The 15,346-nt window shown below is 51.7% G+C and overlaps 1 protein-coding gene across 4 annotated transcripts in view; it reads left to right on the top strand.

Moving 5' to 3' along the window:
- Positions 1 to 14,850, top strand: part of GRIN1 (glutamate ionotropic receptor NMDA type subunit 1) — a 74,576-nt gene extending 59,726 nt beyond the window's left edge. For 2 of the 4 annotated variants that reach the window (XM_065418605.1, XM_065418604.1), the window contains 6 exons: positions 90 to 247; positions 868 to 1,029; positions 4,152 to 4,261; positions 5,967 to 6,112; positions 8,806 to 8,916; positions 14,782 to 14,850. In XM_065418605.1, coding sequence (XP_065274677.1) covers positions 90 to 247; positions 868 to 1,029; positions 4,152 to 4,261; positions 5,967 to 6,112; positions 8,806 to 8,916; positions 14,782 to 14,850 — 756 coding nt within the window. The remainder of the gene's footprint in view (positions 1 to 89; positions 248 to 867; positions 1,030 to 4,151; positions 4,262 to 5,966; positions 6,113 to 8,805; positions 8,917 to 14,781) is intronic. The other 2 variants (XM_065418607.1, XM_065418606.1) reach the window with 1 other exon arrangement.
- The last annotated feature ends 496 nt before the right edge of the window (positions 14,851 to 15,346 follow it).

Below are 15,346 nucleotides of genomic sequence, written 5' to 3'. Positions count from 1 at the left end.
GAGGGCGCGGAGGGAGGGAATGACTGGGACTGCTGGCTCCAGCCGCTCCCCTGCCCAGCCCTCACAGCCGGCTCTGCCTTGCCTTGCAGCTGCGGAACCCCTCCGATAAATTCATCTACGCCACAGTGAAGCAGAGCTCGGTGGACATTTACTTCCGGCGGCAGGTGGAGCTGAGCACCATGTACCGGCACATGGAGAAGCACAACTATGAGAGCGCTGCCGAAGCCATCCAGGCCGTCAGGGACAAGTGAGCGAGGGGCTGCGCCCTGCCTGGCGGCTGCGGGCCTGGCTGGGGGCTGTGCAGGCTCGCTGTGTGTGCGGGGCGGCGGCTCTCACTGTTGGTCAGGGCGCTGGTCCCTGTGCCAGAGGGCTACCAGGCATGAGCGAAGCTGTCCACAGGACTTTGCTGGTGCTCTAGGGGGCAGGGGTAGGGGGGGTATAATGCCAGGATGTGCTAGTGCTCTAGGGGGCAGGGGTATGGGGGGGTGTATGATACCTGGGGCAAGCACAGAAAGGCGTAAAGCTTCTCTGGGTGGTGCTTTGGGGGGGGGAGTGTCGTGGGATACAGACTGGAAAGGGCCTCTCCCTACTATGCAGAAAGCAGGGCTGGGACTTGCCTTTCCCCTGTGGACCATGAGATGGCGTCTCCCCATTTCGCATTCATGGTGCAGTGTATTACAGCTCTGAAATTGCTTCTGCCCTTCCAAACGGGGCTGCTGCGTGGATCAGAATGGGGGCTGCCTGGTGGTTGTATTATAGCTGACAACAGTCACCACCCTCTGCAGATCATGCAGCTGTAGTAATTTAAGACAAGCCAGTCCATGCTGCCCCACTGACCTGGCTTCTCCTTTCTCCGTGCTGCGTTAGCAAGCTCCACGCCTTCATCTGGGACTCGGCAGTGCTGGAGTTCGAAGCCTCCCAGAAGTGTGACCTGGTGACAACAGGGGAGCTTTTCTTCCGCTCTGGCTTTGGGATTGGGATGCGCAAAGACAGCCCCTGGAAGCAGAACGTCTCCCTGGCCATCCTCAAGTCTGTACACGGCTCTCCAGGAGCGCTCTGAGCTCTCCAAACATTGCATGTGCTAGGACGTGATCAGCTGTGTGTGTGCAGGGGCTAGAGTAGGACTCAGGATACCTCTGCTGAGCTGTTGTTCTGCACCTGCCTAATGATCCCCAACCAGCAGGACTGCGGACCTGGCCCAAGCGGCGCTAGAGATCCCGGCTATGGAATCAGAGGCACTTTGAGCCTGATTCCACATGATAAGCCACATCTGTTCCCTGGGCAACTTGGAGGTGAAAGTTCCCATCTGGCTGAGACTGGGTGTCCAGGGTCTCAGCTCCAATGGGAAGTTTATCACCATACTTGGGGAGGAAAATGCTCAGATTATTTTTAAAGAAAACACAAGCGTTCTCAGAGTTACCCCTTCATAAGGTGGGGAGGGGGAGGGATTGGCTGTTTTTTTCCAGCTCTTGGACAATGGAAGGCGTTGGGGCGCTCTGCCTCCATGTCCATCGTCTCTCTGACCCACATGGGCTCAGTATATAATAACTAGGAAGGTTTTTTCCTAGTTGCCAGCACCGTGAACTCCCCATAGGCTCTGAGAGCCCAGCTAGGCTCTGTCTCCCATATGCAGCAGCACCAGTACCCATAACCCATCTGTTAGAAGTGTTGATAAGGAGCAGTGCAGATGTGTGCCTATAATCTTCCTCCATCAGTTCAGGGTTAGTGGTTTTATGAGCCAGCTATCACCCAGCTCGATGAATTTGTGGCTGCAGTCGTTAGAAAGCACAGAAACATAGGCATGGGCCATGTACGAGGTCCATCTAGCCCAGCGTCCTGTCTCTGACAGTTGCCAGTGCCAGATGCATCAGAGGAAGGTGCAAGAAACCCTGCAGTAGGCAGATGTGGATAACCTGCCCTCAGGGAAGTTTTCCTCCTAGTCCCCAGTGGTTAGAGACTGGCTTTTGCTCTGAAGCAAGTGAGTTCAGAGCCCTGCAAGAGCCATTGTTGATTCTTTGAATATTTACTCATATCCTTCTGGGTAGTCTTGTTGCCCATAGAAATGGCCAGTCCCTTGTTCAATCTTGCTAAACACTTGGTATTAACGATATCCTGTGGCAATCAGCTCCGCAGGCTAATTGGGCTCTGTGCAGAAAGGACTTCCTTGCATATGGGGTAAAAGGTCAAGTATTGCCATGGATCAAAAACTGGCTAAGACACAGGAAAACAAGGGTAGGACTGGAGTCAATCTTTTTCATTCGTCAGTAGAAGGTTAAGAGCAGGGAGCCACACCGATTCTGTTTTAGGCCCGGAGTGGTTCAATAAATTTATCAATGGGTGTGGGAAAGGGAGCGAGCAGGGAGGTGACAAAACTGACAGGTGAGACAAAATTATTGAGGTTAGTCAAGACCAGAGAAGACGGTGAGAACTTCAGAGGGACCAGCCAAGGGCGGGGGATGGGCAGCATGATGGCAGATGAAACTCTGTGTTGACAAATGCAAAGTAATGCACCTTGGAGAGAATAATTAGAACCATTCGTCGAGGACTCTAAATTAACTGGGTCAACTCAGGATAGGGCGTGGGCGTCAGCATGGAGAGCTCAGTGGAGACCTTTACTCAGTGGGCAGCCATGGTCGAGAAAGCCAACAAGCTGTTAGGATACCTAGGGAATGAGAGGGAGAAAAATACAGACAATCCTGCCAGGCCTTCATATAAATCAGTGGTGCGGCCTCATCGCTACCCTGCGTGCGGTGCTGGGCACCCCAGCTCCAAACTGATACTGCAGAATTAGAGGGAATTCAGAGACACAGACAGAATGACGAGCTCCCATCTGAAGAGAAATTGGGATGGCCCTTGGCTTGGGATGTAAAGAGAGAGGGGACTTGCCCCCAGGGCACACCACAGGCGTCAGTTGGGAACTGAACTCCCGTCCCTTCAACGCTAGCCAGTGTGCCAGTCTTTGGAGCATACTCGCTGCCTTCACCCCCCACCTGTAACCCCATCCCCTGGAGCACCCTCCTCAGGCCCTTCTGCCTGTTGGAAGCTGGGTCCCATCTGGTGGGGGTGTCCCTCCTGTCCACCTCACTGTACATCCAGCACAGAGCTGGCTGCCTCAATGGGAGGAGCAGGAAACTCAGTGCTGAGATGGGCCAACTCCACGATGACCCCATATGCTGGCCCACTCTGCTCCTCCAGCTCAGCAACTCCGGCCTCGGGATGCTGCCCTGGAGCACTGAGCGCCATGAGCTGCTGGTTCCGGGTGCAGACGCAGGCCACTTCACCCCCCCTGCCCTCTTCAGCACACTGTCAACCCTTCCGCTGGTCTCCAGTCCCCTATCTCCATAGTTACACGGGATTGGCTCTGACTGGGGACCAGGCGATGTTAGGGTCTGGCCTTCTAGAAGCTGAAGATACGGGGTTTCCTGGATTTTAATTATTATAATCTCCTAGCGGCTAGTCGCCCCACTCTGTCCAGACTCCCCCGGTTCCCCCTCAGCTGCCGCTCGCTGCCCAGCCTAGGCCTCTCTGTGCTCGGGGAACGGAGCTTTTCTCTCATGAACTGAGCCCATTGGTTCTGGGGTGCGAGAGCCGACGGACATGGAGCCTGTTTCTGAGCTGCGCTTTGAGGGGTTTGCTTTACTTGTGCATGACCTGACAGGTGAATTTAATCTCCCAACAGCCCCCGAACTCTGCCTTTGGATTGCGTAATGACGGGCCGTGGCACTAACTGCGCCCCAGACACTTCACAAATGCACGTTTGCACACCCAGTGTAACAGCCACACACACTACACGTGCACGGGTTTACTGTAGGCAGGACTACGTGTGCACATACATAGAATATACACGCCCGCTGTGTAATGCACACACAGTTCTCTGCCTGCAGCCATCATGTGCTCCTCCGCCCATTTGCACACACGTCACCCCCCTTCTAGCACAGCCTGCCAAGAGCAAAGGCAGAGCAGCTCCTTCTAGCCTCTAGCCTAAGGGGCAGTGAAGCTGAAGTGCAGAGAGTGGGGCTGATGTGGGCAGGTGTGAATGAGACGGGCTGGCGTTTCGGACGTTCCCCTGCTCCCATAGCATCAATGCGCGCTCCCATTGGGCCAGGCGGTGGTCTCCAGTGATGCTCTGTATTGTCTCCTTGTGCTTTCAGATCCCACGAGAACGGCTTCATGGAGGATTTGGACAAGACTTGGGTGAGGTATCAGGAGTGTGATTCCCGTAGCAATGCCCCAGCAACACTCACCTTTGAAAATATGGCAGGTTTGTTCGGCAAACCTCTTTCTTCCCGTTGGCTCACTAACCTGCTTTCCTTCACTAAAATAACAGGAGTACTTGTGGCACCTTAGAGACTAACAAATTTATTAGAGCATAAGCTTTCGTGGGCTACAACCCACTTCTTCGTATGCATCCGAAGAAGTGGGTTGTAGCCCACGAAAGCTTATGCTCTAATAAATTTGTTAGTCTCTAAGGTGCCACAAGTACTCCTGTTATTTTTGCGGATACAGACTAACACGGCTGCTACTCTGAAACCTTTCCTTCACTGTAACCCTCCGAGCTCTCCTGAGGTCTAAACTCCACTTCTGGGGCTGCGCGTCCCTGTGGTCTGGGAGTTTGCTGTGTTGAGCAGTGTCCTGTTCCCACTGGGGGATCGGAAATGGCTCTGAAAGGCCCCTGCACCCCCAATCTTCCCCTTTGAGGTCCCATTAGCATGCCTGTGATTTTAAAGGTCACCCTCTCTGAGCACGACTCACCTCCCGCTCCTCCAGCCAAGCCACAGTGAAATCACAGCCAGTCCCCAAGGCAGAGACCAGCATCCCAGCCAGAGCCTCAAGGGAACCAGGGCAGGAGAAAACCAGCCGAGCATCATGAGCCAAGCATGTAAGGAAGGCAGCACGTCTAGTGGCTAGAGCAGGAGGCTGGGGTGCAGGGCCCCAGACTCACCGTGTGATTTTGGACAAGTTGCTTCGCCTCAGTTTCTCCCTCTGGAAAATGGGGAGAAATACCTACTGGGGGTGGGCGGCCACACTTGGTAAGGAATAATTTCTTCAATTAGTTTTGCCATGTTTCCTGTTTGCAAATTGTCTGCAAACAGATGGCAGTTTTCTCGGACATCCTCACCCTACAGGGAATCACGCAGGAAGTCCCAACAGTAATGCTGCATCAGTGGCTCCTTCCCCACTGTTTTTTGGGGGTGTTTGGGGTCGAAGCTGTGCTGCCTGTATGCATCATTGGTCAGTGTTCCCAGAGCAAGTGTGAGGACTGCCCAGAGAGAGACCATCTTCTCCCTCCCTTCTCCTGCCCCACACCTCTACTGTCCCATCCCTCTACAATTGATTTCCCCTGCTCCTGGCCCAAAGTTTTGGCCACCAAAGTGGTCACCACGGGCAAGGGGCACCATGTGCAACCGCACTACACACACACACACTCACACCTGCGAGTGGACACAGAGCTCACCTGGTATGTGTCTGTCCCCTGACTGCCTAAACAGAAACTCCAAGAATCAGGCTCACGGTGTATCCCTGTGAACTCTCTGGGATGGCTGGTGTCTCTGTCAGTTGTTTGTACTGCCCTTGTCCCTGATTGCAGCCTCTGGGTGCTACAGTGATACAACCAATAATAATAATCCAGACTCAAGATTAGCTTGTCATTAATATTCTGCAGTATTCCCTTCCAATTCCCTCTTTCCATGAACATCCCTGCTGGTAAAGGCGCTGCGAGGATATTCCCAGGAAGTGAGTGAAAAAAGGGTGTCAACATAGCTGAAGCAACTACAGTAAAAAATGCAAATGAATCCTCATGGAAAGGCTCTGCAGTATTCGCCTTCTGCTGTGCTCCACCCTTGGGCATGTCTGGGGGCAGAATCCCTGGCTGCAAGAAGCTATTGACGTGCAAAAGGGTTATTGGGAAATGAAGTATCATGATGCTGTTTCCATTGTCCTCTGTGTAACTTTCCTGCTTATTTCAGGTGTATTTATGCTGGTGGCTGGAGGTATTGTTGCCGGGATATTTTTAATATTCATAGAAATAGCTTACAAAAGGCATAAGGATGCGCGGAGGAAGCAGATGCAGCTGGCGTTTGCGGCCGTTAATGTGTGGCGGAAAAACCTGCAGGTAGGACAAACCGTTTTTAGAGCAAATCTCCAACAGGTGCGTTTTCCATTACTTCACCAAATCAGTGACTACAGAGCTATGGGATAGCCCAGGGCCCCCCCCATCCCTTCCCCTGGGTTCCTACTAACCACGGGGGTGACTGTGCTGCTAGCGACCAAGGCATGGATTCCCTGCCTTCTCAATGGGAACTCCCCTTGGCACTAACACACGGTCTGATGCAATCTCTCCCAGGAGGTGAGTGGTGCACAAATCTAACCAGGACACCTGGCAAAAATCGCTTCATTCTCAACTGTGCTCCCAGGGGTGGTCTGGCACATTGCTCGGCTGGAGACTACGTGCAAGAGCCGGGTCTCATTCGATTTGAGCAAACAGTGCCAGCACAGCTCCTTTAAAACGCCATTGCATTGACGGACCAGTATCTGACTGCGCTTGACAGCAGATGAGCACAGCATTAAGCTGCTGTCGATGAGCGCCCAGTTCCGCTGCTGGCTGTGTGGGGAAAGGCTCGCGTGACCATTAATGAAACACAGCCAAAGCAACCCCCCGTGTAAGTGCAGTTGCAGCCTTCATAACTGGGACCAATTCCAAAAAGAGGTGGTGTGTGCTCTTGTCAATTGGATTCCACAGATTCGGAGAGGTGGGCATCTCTTGATGCCCACGATTCATGCTGGGGGCTAATAATGCCAATTACTGTTAGCACACCGATTCCCCAGGGCTCATGCCAAAGGGCCATTGCTTGCTATGGATTCTCTTGTCTACAAAGGGATCATTTCTCCTTGCCCCTCAAGTGAGGCAGGATCTGGAGGGAATCTGGTGTGCCTGACACCTTATCATAGCAACATAAGTGAGCCCGGCCCAGCCGGCCTGGCTAAACTTTCTCTCTTTCCCAGCTGCTATGGGATTAACCCTTGCTATGTCCCTGGCCCCAGTTTAGGACATCTGGAGTTTCTCTCTGAACTGTCCGGGCTGTTTCTCGTGTTTGGGGAAGCAAACCAGCGTTCAAAGAGGAACCGCTCCTTTATCCGACTAAAGGAAACCACTATCCAAAGAAAGTGTGAATGAAAGAGAGAGAAACAATGATTGGGAACCTTAAAAGCAGTGTTGCTGTAAACAAGTGAAATGAAATGGCCATGTGATAGCAGCATTGACTATGACATGGGAAAGGGCTGCTCGGGTGCAAATGACCTCCCTGAAAGCAGCAAAGGGTAAAGAATGTGGACTGGCTGCTCTTTACTTTATTAGACGGACTGAGAGCTCTTTGGGCTCCGGTCACTAATACAGTATTGCAAAAGCCATTTCTGGTTTCCTTTGCTTCCAAAAAGCAGCAGCACTGAAGTGGTTAAGTCTGCTGGGACAGAGCACTAGAGTCACACTGCCATTTTTCACTTGCCAACCTTCTAGAAAATACTGCACTGGGTCACTGGGCAGAATCTGTGGGACTGTGAGCTACGCATGTCACCCTGTGGGTATAAACAGAGTCTCATGATAAAGATCAGTTTGACAATGTAAGACTTTTCCACAGGAGGAAACGTCAGACCACTAGTATCTGGTACATTACTAGAAGGTAGGCAAGTGGAAAGATTTATTTGTTAAACCAAACAAACAAAAATAATGGGTTTTGGGATCACAGTTTTGCCATGGCTATTTCCTGAGATGCCATGGAAGAAAAAGACATTTCATTCCATCCATCTTGCTTTCTTTTCCGTTTGTGCATGTCCGCAAAAGAGAGTACTGAAAAGGAGGAGGAAATGTATCCCCCGAGCATGCACTACGCACCAACGGGATACATTTTGGTTACCCCCGGGCGGTGGTAGAGCCAGACCTGGTTACTCCTTCCCCATCCGAAAAGGTCACGCTCATTGGCACTAAAGCAACTGGGGAGGAATTGTTCTGCCGTCGTGGTATCTGGCTGGTCCCCACCGCTAACAACGCCCTCTGCCCCCGGCGGCTGGTGCTCCCAGCCTCTATTAACCAGGTCCGACTGTCTAACACCCATGGCTACATTTTTGAGTTCTGTTTCTCTTTGAGTTCATTCCAACCCCTGATGATGTCATAGCGCTAACGCTTCGCTTCTTTCCTTTCTTTTCCTTTTTTTTCCTTTTCCTTTGGAAAACGTTCAGCTTTGCTCAAATGCATCATTTAAATTTTTGAATACATTTTTTACAGAATATTCATACAATGACTTCTCTTTCAATGCAGTCCTCTCTCTCTCTTGTGGCGCTAGGATTCAGCTTCAGAAAAGGCCCAGAGCATTTTTTTTTAGTGGTAGGTGCAGCATCTCACCTCTCGGTCTAGCTAGACTAGTTCTGGAAGCAAGGGGCAGGAGTCATGCAGACATGTCTGTTAAGAACAAAATGTCATTTAGCCACTGAATTTGAAATGGCTCCCCCGGGAATTTAGGCTAGCCATACAGACCTGTAAATGGACACAGAAAAGAACAGGGCTACTTCCCCCAAGGGGTTTGCATTTCTCCAGATCCTAGGCCATTCCAGCTAGTCACAGCCCTTTTGTAATTCCTTATTCAAGTTAGGGCCATGATGGCCCCTCGTGGAGGAGTTGGGAGTGACACCGGCAGAACATCTCCAGTAGCCGTCTTACCTAAATGAAGGACATAACATGGGGCAGTATTCAACTAGATTTAGAGATTCAAACAACACACTAGAGATCTAATCACTTATACATATTCATTTTAGGATAGAAAAAGTGGTAGAGCAGAACCTGACCCTAAAAAGAAAGCCACTTTTAGGTCCATCACCTCCACCCTGGCCTCCAGCTTCAAGAGACGTAGGTCCTCCAAAGATACGGTAAGAGGAAGAAGAACAATTCTGCCCTCTCTCTTTCTCTCTCTCTCTCTTTTCTGCCATCCCATCGACTACCACACACCCATCCCGAAGCTGCCAGTGTACATGCATAGCCTCATGTTCGTCAACAGTCAGTCAGTGAGTCAGTCTTCCCGTGTACCTGAAAGGGTTCGGGGACTCCTGGAGAGCAGGCAGGAGCTGGTCTGTAGTCCTGTGATGAGTTTGGAGATGCTACCGAGTTTTTTGTTTTGTTTTTGACTGGATGAGTTTTGAGTTTACTCACCGTACTGGTGCTGACCTTTGGAAAACAATGACTATTTTTTTTCCTGTTCCTGAGTGTTCCTGTAACTGTTTGTCATTGTATGCCTGAAATGATCACCCCGGTTTAATTTAGGCACTGTCTCACCTCACCGAGAGCCATGCGTGTCACATTCTCTACATGTGGTTTTTGTTTGTGACTGAGAGCACTCAGGACCTACTGCTACGTGCACAAGGAAGAGCTGTCTCTGGTTATGAGCAGCATTAATTCAGCTCTAGAAGAGAGACACCGATGGTTGAGAGAGGAGTTTTTAAAAACCCAACCTGATTCAAATAGTGTATTTCGCTGCTTGCTGCCTCTAAAGCCCAGCTAATGTCAAACGGAAATACCATGTCCTCTCCAGTTAGCAGTTCAGACACAACTCAATCAGGCTGGGCTGTTGAACTAAAAGCCAATACCCCATCTGTGCCCTTTGCACGGTGCCACTCTCTGCAGTTTGGCTAATCTGTTGTAGCAGTTGGATATGGGAGATCCATTTGGGGCCAGGCATCACAGTTAACAGGCTGCTGAAACACCTCCGACCTGCCCTGATCTGCAGATTTCTGCCCATTGCCGATTTGCTCAGGGCAGGTTCACATGGAGGCTGTTAGACATGATGCATGGCTGGGAACGGAGCGCCATTAATGAAACTGGGGTGGCAAAACGCAGCCCGCCATGTTCTGCAATTCACTTAACCTTTAACACAGAGGTGCAGCCCACAGAGACTAGAGGGACCTTCAGGAACTAGCATGTGATGGTCCATCTTGTTCCCAATGCATGATGGGACATGTAGTCTCTCTGGGCCATGGCTCTGTATGCAAAATGGGGGTGACTCCATTTTATGCTAAAGTAGAGGCTTGCTCCCAAGTGATGTAGAGCACGGTTTGGATCAGGCCCAATGTGCAGTGGCGAGCTGCTGACCAGCCAAGCCCTCAGCTGGGCCGGGTTGGGCTGCCCCTTCCCTAGAAGCCACTGCTGCTGCCATCTCACCGAACGGGATCCTTTACCTTGGCTGTCATCTCAGGATATGCAGCACATGCCAGCTGGTTCAGAGAACGCAGGGGAAGCCCCCCAGCACCTTGAGGAAGGGATCAGAGACAGCAGACTGGAAGGAACCACAGCGCTAGTGTTACCCGTGCTGCACTCTCCAGGCGGAGAAGCTCTCAGCCTGCACTAATGACCCCCCCATCACATCACATCACATCCCCGAAACCCAGTACCGCTGAGCAGGCAGGAGGGTGTGAGGTGAGATTGCCTGCTGGGGGCCCCATGATGTCACTCCCGCTAAATGTCTCTCCACCTCAAAGCACGGAGCACGGAGGGGGGAGCAGAGGGTGAGGAAGGAGGCTCTGGGGAGCTGGGCTGGGCTACGGAGCTGAAAGGTTCCTTCGTGGGTTTTGTGTGTGGCATTTGTGACTAATGCCGACCCCCGAGACCAAGGAAACCAAAGAGGAAATGAGGCCCCTTGTTCCAAAGTTAACCGCTAACCCAGAGCGGGGCTGGGGCAAGTGCCCGAGGCGGGGCTGGAGTGCCATGGGCAGGGGAGAGGGGTAAGTGTCTGGACTGGAATGGGGGGGCCGGGAGCTGGGTCAGAGGCAGGCCAGCTGGGCTAAGTGCTCCGCTGTGGGGCGAGAGGGCTCAGTGTGCATGTCAGGGCTGCCTGGGGCCTGGACTATTTGACCCCCCCACACACAGGTAGGTGCTGCTCACGTGAGAGCACCGCCAGGCGCCCCCCAGACTCCTGGGGCTCCCACCCCAGGGAAGGAAAGGCGTGACACCGTACTGAGGCTGGGGGCCATACCCCTCCCCAGTTACTCTCTATAGCAGTGCCCTATTCCCGCAACCCTTCACTGCTCTCCAGTACGTCCCAGCATGATGCCTCCAGCAGGCGCCCAGCCCAGCAGCAGGGCACCGGCACCCCCCAGAGCAGCAGCGAGGTCACTGGCCTCGCTCCCCACCACACCCTGCCCCACCGAGCACAGCCTGTGGCCCTCACACAAGAGGGCACGGGAAGGTGCACCCCAACCTTGGTCTAGTTCACAGGGATCGTCTTGTGCCCCGTTATCCCAAGGAGACAGGAGCGGCCAAGACTCCCTGCCGCTGGTTGTGTGGGGGTGGGCGGAGGCTCTGCCAGCTCAGGGGATTATGTGGTGGCTCTGCCGAGGGCAGCAGGTGCCATGACTGAGAGTTGGGCACTTCTCCCCCCCATGCCCAGTCTGTCCCGCTGCTGTGTTCCCTGCAACTGGAAGGGAGGATAGTTCAGCCCTTGGCCCGGGATCCCAGATTAGATTAAACGGGGTTGTAAAGACGTTCGCTTGTTGTCTGGTTTTTGTCACTACAAGGCAGACATCAGGTTGTTTGGGCACCTCAACTCCATTTCCATACCTTAACACGCTTGAGTTTCTTCTACAGTCAACTTGAGCGCTGATGTTCTTGGCTTTATAGTGCTTGGTCTGGGGATAATTACAGCACCCCCTAATGTACGTTACCCGATAAGTGATCTCAACATGAACTCCAGCTGAACACAGCTTTTATCTAGACATTTCCTTGGTTTTAAAATTGTTTAAAATGTCATCTATGAACACTAACCAAGAAACCACACAACCGTTGCCACGTATAGTCTAATGATTGACAGATACATCATTTCAATCTGAAATCATTGTCTTGTATTGTGACATTTATGGCCAAATTCACCAGGACACTGGCTGCTTTATGCCAGTCTGGCCCTGGCCAGTTACATGGGTTTACAGCTGCTTTGTGTTGGCAGTGCAATGCAAATCAGCCAGAGCATGCCTCGCCGTTTCCTCCCCTTCCTGCCCTGCACATTCCCCTGGGCAGGCTCCCCCAAATGCCTTCTGAACCCCAGACATTCCTTGCATGCGTGTGGGCACACGTGCACACTCACATCCATACATGTACACACACGTGCACTATTGCCAACTCTTTGGAGCAACACAATATTAAGCGCTGCTGGAGCCAGTCTCAGCCAATGAGTGGAGAAGCTCCGGCCCTCACGTCATTTTCAACCCTTCCCAAGGGGAAAACCACTCTGATTGGCTGGATGCCTTCGCCACTTGTCCACCTCCTGGGGAAGAGCAGCTAGTGAGAGCTGCTGGAGGTGATGGGCCGCACTTACCTCCAGGAGCCAGAGGGGTTTGGAGGTTAAGGAGGGTGGGGTGCAGACAGTCCCTCTTTCAAAATGGCGTCGTCTCTTACTCTCAATGGGTTTAAAGCCCTTCACGAAGATGGCCAGCGCCTCCCATATTTCTTCAGTGGAAACGAAGCCAAATTGCTTCCAGAGAAGTACAGTCAGAAGGCAGCGAAGAGCCCTGTGCAGTACCGATTAATGGAATTGGGCGACATCTTTGCTAAGGGCAGCCTAAGTCCCACTGAGAGTGATAGGAAACGGCAGCCATTTTGAGAGAACAGTCATGCTGAGTTTCTCTGAAGGGGGCCATTACTCTTCAGCCTCTGCTAGAGGAGAAACTTTCATTTACAAAAAATAATGGGGAATAGTCCTTAAAAGTGCTTCTAAAAACTACCCATTGCACCAGATATACCCAGGCTTCACCTCTCGGCTGGGGTTCGTGTGACTAGACAATGATTGTGGGTTTGGGACAATTGAAGGCCCAATTTTAACATTAATTTTAGCTCATACACTTATTACTGGAATTACTTGGCATGTCCAGAACGTTCATTTAGTATTCAAAGAACAATTGCTGGAATCTTTCTCGCAATAGTGTATGTTTCCTAGAGAACCAAGAGACGGGAGTGTGGCTTTAAGTGTAAAACTCACTTGAGCTGTAACTGGGGAGCGTCCCTTATAGACACTGCTTGTGATGCATGTAACACCCAGTGACAGAGCACAGAGTCCCCCAAGACAGCCGAGCCACACATAATCCACACAGATTCAGCTCACACTGCATCTGCTCTAGTCCTTAGATGGCATTTGAGTGGCCATAATGCCTATAGACAAACCTGAGATGCACATAATCCCCCTAGAAACAGTACAAAACGGCAAAATACCAGTAGATACAGAATGAGATGGACACGCTCATGAAAAACACAGCACAAGGCACAAATAAATGCCAGGCAATCCCCAAAGATCCCACTGAGAGCCATGCAATCCACTGAAAAACACTTTGGTGGGCAACCAATCGTTACAGAGCCCACCTGAGGTCCCAGAGTGCCCTGGACAATACCTGAGAGTCCATATTCCTCACACACAGAGCATGGCATGCAGCTGACCCTGCTGGCCAGAGGGGTGATCAGAGCATTGTCGATTTCTGTCCTGACTGTTCAGTATATAAACCCTGCACTGGGTTTCTGTGCTCCGGAAGCAGGGCTCCAGCAGGCCCAGAAGGAAGTGGTTAGTAGGGGCAGGGCTGGGGAGGGAGAGGATTGTCTCTGAGAATTGATTTGTCTATAAATAGAGATTAAGACCCAAATGGAGGAAAGTTGGAAGTTCCTCTTTAGGGGCCTGATTCATCGCCCTTTGGAATCTCCTTCCTTTGGCTTCAGTGGGCACTGCCTTAGCTGGACAGGAGGGTATTATCCTACCACTGTAGGGTGACCAGACAGCAAGTGTGAAAAATTGGGAGGGGGTGGGGAGTAATAGGAGCCTATATAAGAAAAAGACCCCAAAATCGGGACTGTCACTGTAAAATCGGGACATCTGGTCACCCTATACCAATGTGACAAGGAGATGGGACTGACAGGCCATGTCTGGGATCTGTAAACCCCTCCTTTCCCTTCTGGGTGATGTTGCACCCTTTCCCTGAGCTCATGGTGGTGGGTTTGGAGGGCACAGTGCTTGGGGTTATGGTGCTCAGGCAGGGAGCCTATCAGCAGAAAGGAAGTCTGTTTAGTTTTAAAAGCCTTTTCTTGGGGAGTGAGGAGTTTTGGGTACTAGCAGTTCAAACCAATTTCTGCCTCCCTACAGGTATCTCCTGTGAGGGGTGGGGGAGACTTTTCCAAATGAGCTTTTGCCAAACTCAATCTGTAGGAAAAGCAGGAACCAAATTCCAGGCCACATCTTTACTGCATGTCGTACGTTGGCATTTTCACATTAACAACGATTTATCACAACTAAATCACGGGGCACATTTCTTTACCCACTTGTGGGGAAAGTCAAAAGCAGGTGTATTGGGACAAGGAAGCCAAGTGCCCTGAACTAAAAGTGAAATGAAGCAGCCCAATGTTAACTGACCCAATGGGCTGGCTCAAATTGATTCACGGGGTTTCTTGGTCTCAGTTCCTCACAGGAGCTGAGACTGAATTGCTCACTGAGCGCTATAGAAGCTGCCATATTCTGTAGAAACTGTACTGTCTCCGGTGAACTCTCCTCCAAGCCAAGCTGTAGGGATGCTTGGGAACTGTCTGCAGCAACCTATGGAAAAGCTTTGATTGCATTTGTAATTGACAGTAAGACTGCAACAGTTTTCCTGCCGTTGCCTCATCCCTGAGTGCTACCCTGTAGGGACACACGTTTGAATGAGCTGCGCCAGGCGGGCAAGTGCCAGGGCTGCCTAACATCTCGCTCTCCTTGTCTGTGTATTTGTCTTTTGCAGCAGTATCATCCCACTGACATCACCGGGCAACTCAACCTCTCCGACCCCTCAGTCAGCACTGTGGTGTGACGTCCTCCAGCAGGAGCCATCAGTCCCTAGTTTAAGACGGCCCAGCCCAGGACTTCCTTTCAAAGGGACACTGATGGGTCCTTACTGGTGAGTCAAGAGGGACGCATCCTCCATCCATACGCAGTGACTTCATTGTCTATCTCCTGCCCTTCCTGGTCCTGCTGACACGTAACGCCCCAGACTGCACTACAGAACTAGGGACCATTCTGGAGCTGCACTGTACAGAGATGATCACTTCCAAGTCATGCCATTTTTTACTCAGTATTGCCACTGGCTGCAGATGAGTTGGAATTAAGGCAAGAGACGGCTCTGAATAGCCCACGGCAGCTGCCCTCACCACGGAGCAGCGGCAGGAAAAGCAGGGAAGGAGTGGATGGTTACAAACGTGTTGCATCCTTTGCAGGGGGTGGAGGACAATTTGCTGAGACCTTGTTTGTTCCTAAGCGCGTGTATGGAATACCATAGCCGATGCCACATACTTCACATGACACAGGAG

The sequence above is a fragment of the Emys orbicularis genome, chromosome 18 (genome assembly GCF_028017835.1).
Source record: "Emys orbicularis isolate rEmyOrb1 chromosome 18, rEmyOrb1.hap1, whole genome shotgun sequence".
Classification (NCBI taxonomy): domain Eukaryota; kingdom Metazoa; phylum Chordata; order Testudines; family Emydidae; genus Emys; species Emys orbicularis.
Note: the sequence above shows the minus strand (reverse complement) of the source record. Positions and strands in the feature narration are given on the sequence as shown.